Below are 12,530 nucleotides of genomic sequence, written 5' to 3'. Positions count from 1 at the left end.
CTGTGGGGGGTTTCGTTCCATTTTTAGTGTGTGTGTGTGTGTGTGTGTGTGTATATATATATATATATATATATATATATATATATATATAAAGTCAACTTCCTATAAACGAACAGCACATCACCACATTTCCAACTAATGTACAATGAGTTCAGAAGAGGGGGCCCCAAAAGTAGGACCAACAGCTACTTGTGATAAGTTGGGGGAAATATCTTTTATTTTGCTATGGAATCTATTTACAGGGATGGATGGGGATTGTTCCGGGCTGGCCTAGCCACTGGGATCCAGGCCTTCTTCCTCAGCCTGTGGTCAACCCTCAAGAGTTTGAGGCCTTGTAACTCTCACCCAATATCATCTTTCTGGTGAAGTTGCAAGCTGCCAACACAAGACTGAATTTTATAGACTGAGTTGGCTAGACACATTAATACACTGGGTTTTAGGAAAACCTGTCAGGGTCAGGGTCTATTTCTGAGGAGCGTGGAGCCCCTGGGGGAATAAGACCCATTTTCTACCAAGATGGTGGCTTGGGAGAACTCCAGAGACAGTGGACGTAATGAGAAATCATTTGGTTTATTCCCATTTCGCCATGGGGGGCAGATACTTGTCATTGGTCCTAGCATTGGAATGTCACTTCCTGGGGGAAGGGCTGGGTGGTTTTGATGTCACCTGCCTGAGATCCCTGCTCCTGGGTAACCTAAGGCGGCTCAAAGGATTTCTGAGACAGGCCTCCAGGGGGAAAGATTGACCACTTAAGGAATGTGGATGAAGACTGTGGTTGATCTTAAGGAAGAACTGCTTCCTGGCTGTGACAGCTACAAAAGCATGGACCGGGTCACCAACACACAATACGCCCTTCCTTTTTGTCCAGAGCGTGAAGAACCCAAAGTCTCCTGCCGTGGATGCTCCCACTGAAACCTTGGCTGAACTTGATGGGCCACACGTGTCTGGGTGTCTGCGGCTACCAGAGTCTGTTCGTCCCCAATTAATAATAGGTTCCTCAAAACCAGAGATACAAGCCACCTTGGTCATGGTCCAGGACAGGCTTGATATTACTGAGTCTGAAGATGAGAAGCAGGTGAGCATTTGTCACAGAGGTGATGTCCATGCAGGAAAGTGTCCTAGTATCTTGCCAACCCAGCTCCCCAGTAGGGAGGAACTCAGGTTGATTCTCAAAGCAGCAGCCCTTCCCTCTGCGAGTGTCTTGTTGGCTGAGGGCAAGAGGCATGGGTTGAACAAAGAGGTGGCCTCAGGTGCCCAGGTAGGGCCAGGCAATTTGGTCCGGTCTTCATGGATTCAGTGCTGTGTCTCCCATCTCAAGTGCCTTTGACCCGGCAACACTTGATACAGGTGATCTAAGTGTAGATTATAATGATGGCGATGGAGAAGACGAATACGATTTTGCTCAATAGGTGAAGGTGGTGAAAAGTTCAAGGGAGGCCACAGTCAGGGGCTGGAACCATTCCCCAAAGGTCTCAACTTGTAAAGAGAGGGGAGCTTGGGAGAGCAACTGGAGTGGCCAAGGAAGGCAACTTTGCCCTCTTCTCCGGAACCTTTGGTGTCCCCCTCTGCCCGGGGGTGATGGCTCAAAGATTGGCCACATCTCTTCACCCAGCTGTGCTGGATCAGAAGACAGAGGCATCTTGGCGGAGAATGTGTCCACACTGAAAGATGCACCTCTGGGTGGGACAGGGACATGCCTCCCCCGCAAATGCCAAGGAGAATCTGTGGTCATGTCTGTGGGGCAGCCAGTCCCTGATGATCCAAGAACCCTCCTCCAGAGCCCCAAGGGAAGCTCTCTGCACCCCCAGCAGCTTAAAGGGATTCCCAGACCAATGGAGGCCCCATTCCTAGAGGGTAGGGCATGCAGGGGATAGGCCTGGGTCTCTGAGGGAGGCTCTGTGAGAAATCGAAGCTCCATGGGCCGTGGACTTGGAGGCATAGAGCTGAAGCCTTTGGCAACAAAGGTTTGCTGCCCACAAGCAGAGGGACCCCAGTTACAGAAACCCCTTCTGAGCCTGCCTCTTCACTTATGTGTCCTCAAGACTTGATCCCCTCCCCCTGCCATCTGATTCAGTGAATGAGAAAACTGGAGGTTCTGTGGGCTCCCCAGGCTCTAAGTGGGGTGGGCAAAGTTGGAACTGGGGCTTCAGTCTAAGAGCCCAAAGCTGCTTCCGGATGCCTGGCTTGGGTCCTGGTACCCTGGGCTGGCCCACTGCCGACAAGCCCCACCCACATGGCCCCGCCCCCGGCTAAGCCTGTTCCTGGTGGTCCCAGTCCCCCTGCCTGGGCTGGATTCCCCCCTCCATCCAGCAGAGGTGTGTGGAGAGGCTCCTGAAGTCCTCAGAATTCCTAGGTGATTCCCTGGGAATGCCTCAGGGCTAGGGTCCCCCCTTCTGCTAAAGTCCCAGTGTTCAGAGGAGGAATGGCCGCGGTTCTGGCCCTGAGCCGGACACCCACCCGGGAGGGCCGGCTCCCAACACTCCCAGCCAAGAGCGGCCCTGTGAGCTCCACCTCCTCCTCTGGCCAGGGGACCAACTGGAGTTGGGTCCAAAGGGCTCCAGGACGTCATCCCAGACACCATCCTCCTTTGGGCGCTCAAGGTACTCTCTATTCAGGGTGAGCTGTGATCTCTGTGTCTGAAATGGCACAGAGGCCACGACAGGATTTGGCTGGGGGAAGACTGCAGGCTGACCAGAGACCCTCCTGGGGGGACAGTGAGGGGGCAGACTCCAAGGGGGTTACTCCAGGTCCCTCATCACAGGCAAATGGTGGATGGGCTGTTCGTCTCCAGAGCGCTGGCCATGAGAAGGGAATGGGCTCCTTTCCTGGCCTCCTGGGACCCCAGGGCGATGAAGGGACTGAGGCTGGGAGGCTCAGGGATCAGTAAGGGTTAGGCTGGGACTTGGGCTGGGGCAAGTCGCCCCAGGGGCCCTAGTAGGCCTGGCCAGTTTCCACAGGCAGGAGTCCCAGCACAGCCGAATGTTCCCCGAGCTTCATGCGACGCTGTGTGGAGAGGCTCACGTTTTTGGCCAGGTAATCAACAGCAGCTGGAAAAAAAAAAGATAAACTCCTAGAAATTGAGGTTCTTTTTGCCTATTACTCAGTCTGCCCCACATCCGTTCACCCATCCATCCATCCATCCATCCATCCTCCATCCATCCATATATCCATCTATCCATCCATTTATTCCTTCATTAATTTATCCATCCATCCTTCTGTCCATCTATCCATCTCTTCTTCCATCCATCCATCCATCCATCCAATCATATATTTATCCATCTATGCATTGTCCATCCATTTATCCATTCATCAGTTTGTCCATCCACTCCTTGCCTCTCCATCTGTTCAGCCATACATCCACCCACCCATCCATCCATTTCTTCACGAAGCTCGTTCTCTCACTTCCTCTCCAATCATTCAGTATACATTTGCTTAACACATTATTTACCCAGCTCTTTCGTGGATTCTGTAGGGAAGTACGGAGGGTATCACATTGTTTAGTGAAGAATTAGCTCCTCTTTCCACCTATCCCTGCTCTGCGGGACATCCAGTGAGTCCCATGGCATCCAGGTAGTAATGAGGACAAGGTCCTTCTGCCTTTTTTGGACCCTAAGCCCAGCTCATGGATGAGGCAAAGCAAGACCTCATACTCAAAAATCAAAGGAGATTTTTCCGGGGAGCTGAGGGGTCCACGCAGAAGGAGGAGCTAGGAGCCTGTAATGCAGGGAGTTGAGACGTTCAGCCTTGTCCTTTCTGGTCACCCGGAGGAGAAGAATGAGAGTTTGAGGGTGTGTACTTGCGTGTGGTGAACTGTGGAAACGAGAATCTCCGGGATGTAGTAATGGGCACGAACAATACTTGTACATGTACGTGTGCACCGAGGTGGGTGAGTGGTGTGCACCTACATGTGTAGAAAAACAGTGGGAACACCTGTGCATGTACAGGTAACTGCACAGGTGAGCTCTACCTAAGCTAGGTCCATGTGTCCGGGTGAGTGTGTTTGTGTGTGCAGGTATGTCTACGTGTGTTCTGTCCTCACTGTCCTAATTGTGCCTGCCTGGGGCTGCAGCAGAAATCATCCCTGACCAAATGACGACTGGCATGTGACCAAGGCCTCTTGAAAGGCACAGAGATGCCACCTCCCAAACCAGAATCTGTGGCTGTGATCAATCCAACCCCCTGGACCCCTCGGATCCAGAGGTGAGGGGAAGATGGAGAGGGGACTATGGTAGGAATCACGAGGCCTGGCCCAACGCCCTCTCTGTCACTTGCCCACTGAGGGGCCCTGTAACACTCTACATGTCTCCTCAAGGTTGGGGGCTCCTGCCTAGGATGGGTGGGTAGAGCCAGGAGGTGATGGGCATGGCTAGAGTGCAACTGGGGAGGTGAGATGGGCTGTATCGATAATTGAGCTCCAGTGGGACTTCCCTGGCGGTCCAGTGGTTAAGACTCCACGCTTCCACTGCAGGGGGCTCAGGTTCAATCCCTGGCTGGGGAACTAAGACCCCGCATGCCACCCGGCATGGCCAAAAAAAAAAAAAAAAAAAAAAATTCTAAAAAATAATTGAGATCCAGGAGGCTGTATTGCCTAGGGGCTCAAATGACCTAGATGCAAACTGCTCCTGTCAACTCTCCGTGTGTGATTTGGGGCATACCAACTCACCTTTCCAAGCCTCAGTTTCCTTGGGAGATAACAGTAGCACCTAGGCTGAAGGGTAATTGGGATTAAATGAGAAAATGTATATAAAGTGGTTAGCTAGCACTGTGCCTGGTACATAGTGAGTTGGATAGATGTGGGCTCCCGGGATTGGGGCTTAGTAAGCAGACATGCCCTTTGATGGTGGCAAGAAGGAAAGGAACAGTGAATGGGGCAATTCAGAGGCCCAGTTACCTCCTGCTCACGTGGCTTTGGGCAAATCACTTTGCCTCTCCAGCGCTGTTTCCTTGTCTGTAAAATGGGGAGAACAAATTCCAGACTCCTCAAGGGCTGTTACGAGAATCAAATGAGATAATGGGCTTTAAGATGCCGGGCACGGAGTGCTCAGGGCATGGCCTCCTAGATTCCTAAAGGATGTGCAAGAGCCCTGGGGTCTTTCTGGAGTGTGTGGACCCTGTGCCCCTCAGCTTCCCAGGCTCTAGGGACTGAATTGGGCCCCTTGGGTGCTGCCTCTGAGGTCATTCAGCCTCCAGGCTCCCAGCAGGTAGGACAGAGTGGTGGTGGCCTGCCTTGGACCTAGCCCTTACTCTGGGTGAGGGTGGGAAAATCTCCCATCTCTGGCCTCAGGGGGACCCGGCAGCTGTGGCCACACCATCTCAGCTACTCGGAGCCAGTTTCATCTGGGCTCCAGGTCCTGCACACGAGAAGGCCTCACTGTCAGGGTGGTAATAGGAAGGGGAAGAGGGGAAGCTAACGTTTCCCCAGAGCTGGCTCTCTGCCAGTCCTGTTTTAAGCACTTCATGTGCCTCGTCTCATTTAAAATTCTCGCAACAACTCTGTGGGGTTGGTATTATTATTATCATCCCCATTTTGCATATGACAAAACTGAGGCCCTGCCCTGACAGACTGCATAACTTGAAAGATCCCAGGGCTCCTAAATCATGGAATCATAATTCAAATGCAGGCAGTCTGATGCCAGCTGCTACTCACCCCCGACCAACCCCACCCAGCAGCCTCCTATAGCATCACCCTTGTTCGTGTACAGCACTTCAGAGTGTATGGAACACTCTATACCCCAAAGCCTGCAATGGCCCCATTTTCTACTTCAGGAAATGTAAGTGACTCGTCTAAGGGCACAGCTCTTCCTGCAGGTGGGGCAGAAAGGCCTGGCTTTGAATGACAATGATGGATGGGAAGCACTAGGTACTAGGCGGACAAAATCTCATCTGATTCTTTCAACAGTCCCATGCTTTAGATACGGTTGTTCCCATTTTACAAACATGGAAACCAAGGCTCAGAAAGATGGCCGGCCCAGAGGCACACGCATGGCACGTGAGCTGGAGGAGCCTGAATTTGTCCTGCTTGTGCCTCTGGGCACTCTGTCTCTTCCTCTTTAGCCTCTCCCTGTCACCAGCCACAGCCCTGCGCACAGTAGGTGCTTGTTGTCAAGATGAGCGAGGAAACACCAAGCCAAAATCTACCTACAACCCAGCCTACTTCAAGGGCACCCGTCATCCCGCAGAGTCTGCCTCTCCCTGGGGTCAGGCCGGGGTCCGGCGAGGGGCAGGGCTGTGACATTTCTCATTATGGCGTCTGTCAATGGCCCTTCCTGTCCTTCTGTCTCTCTGCGTCTCCCCTCTTTTGCCTCGCGCCTGAGCCTGGGCTCTAAATGTCTCAAATTAGATTAATCGGGAGTTGGCAGGAGAGGTGGCAGCGATGCCAACCAGTAAACAAATCTCAGCCGTCAGCGTCTCGTCAGCCCGCGGCCCCAGAGGAGGACCCTTCTAGACACAAATTCTTATTAGACTTGTCAGATCTATTAAAATTCTTTTCACACTTCTGCGTTCTATCAGCCCCATCATTAGTACGGCCCTGGCCTCTGGGAACACCGGGGCCGTATTAATCGGCCATGTGCCCCGTCCCTGCCCCCCTGCCCCCACCCCCTTTAGGGACGGGGAGAGACGGATGGATGGACGATGGCAGGGAGCAGGAAAGGAAGGTGTGAAGGTGTCCCTGGGAAGATGAGAGGCCCGGGAAGAGGAGGTGGACCCTGCTGCTTAAGAGTTTGGCTCACGTGACTCCAGGCACACCTGAAAGTGATGCTTTCCGTGGCTAAAGGTGTGGCCGTGTGCACGTCGATACATACCACCGGGTGATCTCAGGCAGCCAATCTCTCTGGGATCCCATTTCCTCATCTGCCCAATGGGAATAATCCTGCACCCTGCACGGGGTGGCCGTCAGGATGGAATGCCAGACCCACAGTAGATGCTCAAGAAACCATCATTTCTCCTTTCTTTATACACATACATCTTGAATAGTTCTACCTTGAAGCTATGTATAGACACACACTAGTGAATACCCACAGAGAAATAAATCTGTCCATGCACAGGTGCATGTGAAGTTGTACACATAAATCCACACCCAGGTGGGTCACGGTGTGCATCATTACTCAGGATCTTATACAGGTTTGTGGTTTGACCCAAAGAGAACTAGGTTTGAAGTTAGGTGACCTGGAGTCCATCATTCACTTTCTGTGTGGCCTTGGGGAAAGTTCCTAGTCTCTCTGAGCCATAGCTTTTGCATCTGTAACCTGAGAGCAAATAACCTGGGATTTTTGAGGATTACACGAAATGAGGAACATGCATTTAGCCCAGTGCCCAGTGGGCTAACCTCATGCATGGGACGGATGTGAGAAGATGACAGGTGGTCCTGGGCATACACAGCACGGCTTGGAACATGAGGCTCTCACACATGGGCTGTGGGAGCCCAGTCATAGGTGGGTTCGGTCACCCATGAACATGGGGCAGTGGTCAGTGGGAACACCGTGTGTCCCTGGGTTGTCCCAGGATGTCAAAGGTGAGGGGGATGGTACCAGGGGAAAACATCAAGACGATGGAGTCTAATCCCTGGGCCCCCATTTCACAGATGGCAAAACTGAGGCTCAGAGAGGCAGGTGACTTGCCCACACCGTGGTGGTGGAGGGGCAGACTCTCCCTCAGGCCCCTCCCAGCCTGCCCTTGGAGCCTCTGTGGGGTGGGTGGAGGGGTATGGGGTCTGAGTTGGGAGTGCAGGAGAAGGTGGCCCAGGAGGTGCTCTGAGCGACCCTGGAGGAGCCAGGGGAGCAAGGGTGGAGCTAGAGGGGGAGTGAGTGGGAGGAAGGGGAGCCAGAGAGAGGAGGGAGGAGGGAGGATGGGGGGGTGAGTGGGAGGGTGAGTGGGGACAGAGGAGGAAATCGCTGGCCAGCTTTTCCCCAGCAAAGGGGAACAAAACTCCTTTCTCGCCTCCTGGGCCCTTTTCCTTTTGATCCCCCCTCCTTCACGGCCCCCGTGCTGACTTTGGGGTTAATTTTATTTCCGAGTTGGGCAGGCGCCCCTGGAGTGGGGCACAGGGCTCCGGGTGTGACTAACGCCTGCCCCAGGCCAGGGCTGCCGCCGCCGCCACTGGAAGCTGCTCTAAACTCTTTATCAAGAGCATGTGTGTCCCGCTCCGTGCCCGGGAACACGGGCTGGGGCAGGGGGTCACCCTGGCCCCTCTGGAAACACTCCCGTGCACATGTAGGCACCCTGCTCTCAGACATACACGCACACGTGTGTTCTATGACCCCATGCACACACATTCACACAGACACAGTTATACGCACAGACAGCATCGTGTGTTCACACCCAGACGCACAACTGGACACCAGTACACACAGCCACACCTATGCACACACTCAAGCAGACCCACAGCCGCATGTACGCTCTGCACACACACATACTCCCCAATACACTTACACACTCCAGCGTATGTACACGCTGAACACACATGTACACACTGCAACACATATTCGTACACTTACACACACCCCTACACACATGCACACATATTTGTTATACATTCCACATAGCGACGTAGGTCAAACACAGGCACCTACATAGACACTGAGCCACACGTACACACGTCAACACACGTGCATGTGTGCTGTAGCCACATATACTCACGTGACCAAATGTGTGCAGGAGTGTTAACATACAAACCCACATGCGACCACGTGCACACGATATGCTCATTTATACCCACACACGTGTGTCATACACACATATACCCATATGCGCCACTCACACATTCACATATATACATACCTATATGCAAGATGTGTGCACTTACACGTGCATGCCGAAACACCCACCCACACGCGCACACACACACACACACACACACAAACTGTAAGGTATCCATGACGCATGTATTCGCACTCGCCCAGATACACGTATGTGAACACGCACATATACAGGGAAGGGGCTGCGAACACGGCTGGGAGGCGGAGGCCGGCACAGCTGGCCCTCATTTAGCCGTGGGGGCCAAGGCTGCGTGAGGAGGGGTGGGTGGGTGTGGGCTTAGGAAGCAGAGGTCAGTGGGGCTGGGTCAGGGCTACACTGAGGGCAGAGAAGCACAGAAAAGCCCTGGGGCTGGAAGGTCACACCCTCTTGTCACATGCCCTTCTGATCGGTTTGACACCAGCAGGTGACGCCTTTGCCGGGGGCGAGGCAGGAGGGGCAGCCTGTGACCTTGGCTCCCCCGGATGTCTTGACTGGCCCTGTTGCTGCCCCATCCGTCAGTCCGTCCATCCCCGTCCAGCTGGAGGCTGTGGCCCAGCCTGCCTTTTGCAGCCTTTGGTCTGAGGGTCTGCCGTCTCTAACCCCAGGCCAGGTGCCAAGGGTGTGGCAGCTGGGATGGGGGCCTGAGACCAGCTCACGGTTTGGGGAAACCAAGGCTGAGGATGGGGGCAGGGGAGATAACTCAAGATACTGCCTTGCCCTATAGCGGAGGTGGGGCGGGGAGAAAGGGGCAGGATCTCTCACGCGGCGTTGTCTGACACCAGCACACATGGCTCTCCGGAGCACTTGAAATGTGCCTGGGGCAACCGGGGAACTGAATGTTACCTTTTGATTTCATTTTATCCAACTTAAATTTAAAAACTGAAATTCGCTTTAATTTAGTGGTTGGGAAACTTTTCAGTATATTTGGAACAACTTGGGTGTGTAAATCTACTTCCTCAGTTGTAAATCTGATGCAACTTAAATGCAGATCGAGTATTTCCAATGAAAACAACATCTGAATGAAAACAGGCTGGATTTCAAAGACAGTGTACGAAAAAAAGAATGTAAAAAAAAACCTTCTTACTAATTTTGTACGGATTACACATCGAAATGATCACCTCTTGGATATACTGGGTTACATAAAAAATGTTAGTAAAAATCATTCCACTTGTAAAATGTGGCTACTAGGGAATTTTAATGACACTGGTGGTTCGTATTATGTTCCTATGGGGCAGCGCGGCTCTAAGACAGTAGTAGTGTCTCAGCATCCTCCTTGGACAGCCGTTCCGCCTTCTTGGAGCTCAATTTCCTCACCTATGAAATGGGCACCAGCACCCCAGCACCACCTTGCTGTTCTCTACACATAAGTGGGAGGTCCTTGGAGGCGGGCGGGGCAGGGAGAGGGAGGGGGACGCCCAGGGCGCCAGGCACTCACTCTGGCCATACTGGCCGTACTGGTAGCCAGCCACGGGGTCCACGCTGTAGCCGGGGGTGCTGTAGGTGGGCGGGCAGTAGGACTGGGAGGTGGGCAGGCTGTCTCCCGGCTTGATGGAGTCAGCCCGCTGGCTGCAGCTGGCCGAGATGGAGGTGGCGGAGTCCAGGCCGCCGTGCAGCGGGGAGATGGAGAAGTCGGCCTGGGGCTGCGGCGGCACTGCACCGGGGTTACTCAGAATGCTCATCACCTGCGGGGGAGAGACCGTCAGTGCTGGCGCCACGGCGGGCGCGCGGGGCTCGGAGGAAGGACCTGCAGACGCGAGGGTGAGCAGGGGAGATGCCGGGCTGGCCTTGGACAGGCCTCTGCTGGAGCTGCTCCCTTGAGGTCCCTGCAGCCTTGAGATCCTCCATTTACCTGGCTTGCTTGCCTCTGTGGGTAAGATGGTTAGCAGTTTCTCTGGTCGAGTCCTGGCCCACGGAGCCTCCCTCCACTGAGAGCTTTTGCGGGCAGGGCAGGCGTAGTTCCCCTCTCTATCCCTAGGCCTGGCTCTGAGGGGCACCTTGTTTCTGTCTGCTGAATGAATGAATGCATACATGCATAAACAAATGACTGACTGAACCAGCTAGTTACGTCTCTCCCATCAGACTGGGATGCCCCCATCTTCCAACACAAAGGTTAAACTCTGGATCTGTCCAGCTTTACTCCCCCGTCCTATGCTACTATGCTCTTGCCTTTGGGCTTCTGCCCCTACATGGCCAATGCTTTCAAATAGCATTGATTCTGGCAGCTCCCGGATGTCTGTGACCATCACCCCCTTCCTGCTTGGCCTGGTTTAGCAAACAGGAACTCACCATCAGTGCTGGCAACCCCAGCTGACAGGGTGAGGCTTGTCTCTAGAAACTCAGCTTAAAAACTGGTGTTGGTTCATCTGTGTGTTCACTTATTCATTCAACAAACATGCATTGATGATGACTATGGCTCTAGGCCTCAGGCCGGGTCCTGGGACTTCAGAGGACGAAGAGCCGTGGTCCCTGACCTTGACCGGAGGAGTCTCTGGGTCTGGTGGGGGTGGCAACTAGCAACAGCTCATCAGAATATGGAGTGATGAGGGGCATGGTAGAGGCAGCAGAGGGGGCTGTGGGAGCCCAGAGGAGGGCACCCAGGCATCCCGGTGGCCCAGCTACTGGAGACAGAGTGGGAAAGGTGGTGCAGGCAGCAGGTGCGGGCGGGGGGGAGGTGCGGGTGGGGTGTCCTGGTCAATCCAGGAGAGATGATGGGGAGGGGGATAAAGAGGCAGCCCTTGTGGACCTGACCTGCAGGGCCCGGGATCCTGATGGCCTCTTGGTAATGCCACCCTTTATGGGGAGGGAGGCCCCAGGGCCGGGGTGGTCAGCCTTGCTGATAATCTGCTCAGCACGGAGCTGAAGGGCCATGCTGCAATCCATGCTGGGCATACGGTGTGCTCTCTGATGTCCCCACGCACCCCCCTGGGGAGAAAGCAGGCCTCGGGCATTGGAGCAATGATCTTTTTGCCAACTAGACACCTTGTGAAAATTTTCACCTTCCTGTTTTTGACCCATCCCTGCCGCAGGCATGAGGCCTGGGCGGGGTGGAGGGCATGGACATGGAATCCTCAGGCCAGGGGCAGACGCTGAGCTCCTCCAGTTACTGGCTGTGCAGCCGCCAGGGGTCCCTTAACCCCTGTGACTGCCCCCATCCTTAGAGTGTGGCTGGGAGGTTGAGACAGGCTCTGTGTGTGGAAAGTGCTCAGGTATCAGCAGCCCCAGATCCTCTAATGCTCCTCTTCCCCTTCTCCTTACCTTTCCCTCCTCTTAGCCACAGACTCGTGTGACTCTCCCGGTGCAGAGCCCTGCAGAGAGGTGTGAGGTGGAGCCATAAGGCCCATTTCTAGGATGGAGAAACTGAGGCCTGCGAAAGGCTGTGGCTTCCCCAGATCTCACAGCAGGTCTGCCAGGGAGCAGTCCAGGCCTGACCCCACTCCCCTGATGATGGCAAGTCTGACTCTCCAAGATGGGTCTTAACCACGGTAGGGGTTCTCACCCCAGATGTTTGTTCCCTAGCAGCTGTTGGTGGGGGTGTGCAGTGCGGTCCCTCACCCCTGGGGGGCCTGGTTCCTCTGGAATGCCATGAGCACAGCCTCCCCCTGACTCTTCCCACAATGTACCCAGAACATTCCCCTCAGCCCTGGGGGTCACCCCTCCTCCTTTCTTTCTCCACCCTCTCCCAGAGCCAAAGTCAAGGGCACCAGGCCCGCTGGGGCTGGACTTTGTCTCCACCGCAGCTGGGGGGGGTTAGGTGGGACTTCATGGGGTGTCAACCCAGTGAGATGGCAAAGACA

The 12,530-nt window shown here is 54.3% G+C and overlaps 1 protein-coding gene across 3 annotated transcripts in view; it reads right to left on the bottom strand.

Moving 5' to 3' along the window:
- Positions 1 to 2,931: 2,931 nt before the first annotated feature.
- PAX7 (paired box 7) overlaps positions 2,932 to 12,530 on the bottom strand; it is a 99,102-nt gene continuing 89,503 nt past the window's right edge. For all 3 annotated transcript variants that reach the window (XM_065874881.1, XM_065874874.1, XM_065874888.1), the window contains 2 exons: positions 10,172 to 10,418; positions 2,932 to 3,047 (listed from right to left, as the gene is read on the bottom strand). In XM_065874881.1, the coding sequence (XP_065730953.1) occupies positions 2,932 to 3,047; positions 10,172 to 10,418 (363 nt within the window). The remainder of the gene's footprint in view (positions 3,048 to 10,171; positions 10,419 to 12,530) is intronic.

This window comes from Phocoena phocoena, chromosome 1 (genome assembly GCF_963924675.1).
Source record: "Phocoena phocoena chromosome 1, mPhoPho1.1, whole genome shotgun sequence".
NCBI classification, from domain to species: domain Eukaryota; kingdom Metazoa; phylum Chordata; class Mammalia; order Artiodactyla; family Phocoenidae; genus Phocoena; species Phocoena phocoena.
Note: the sequence above shows the minus strand (reverse complement) of the source record. Positions and strands in the feature narration are given on the sequence as shown.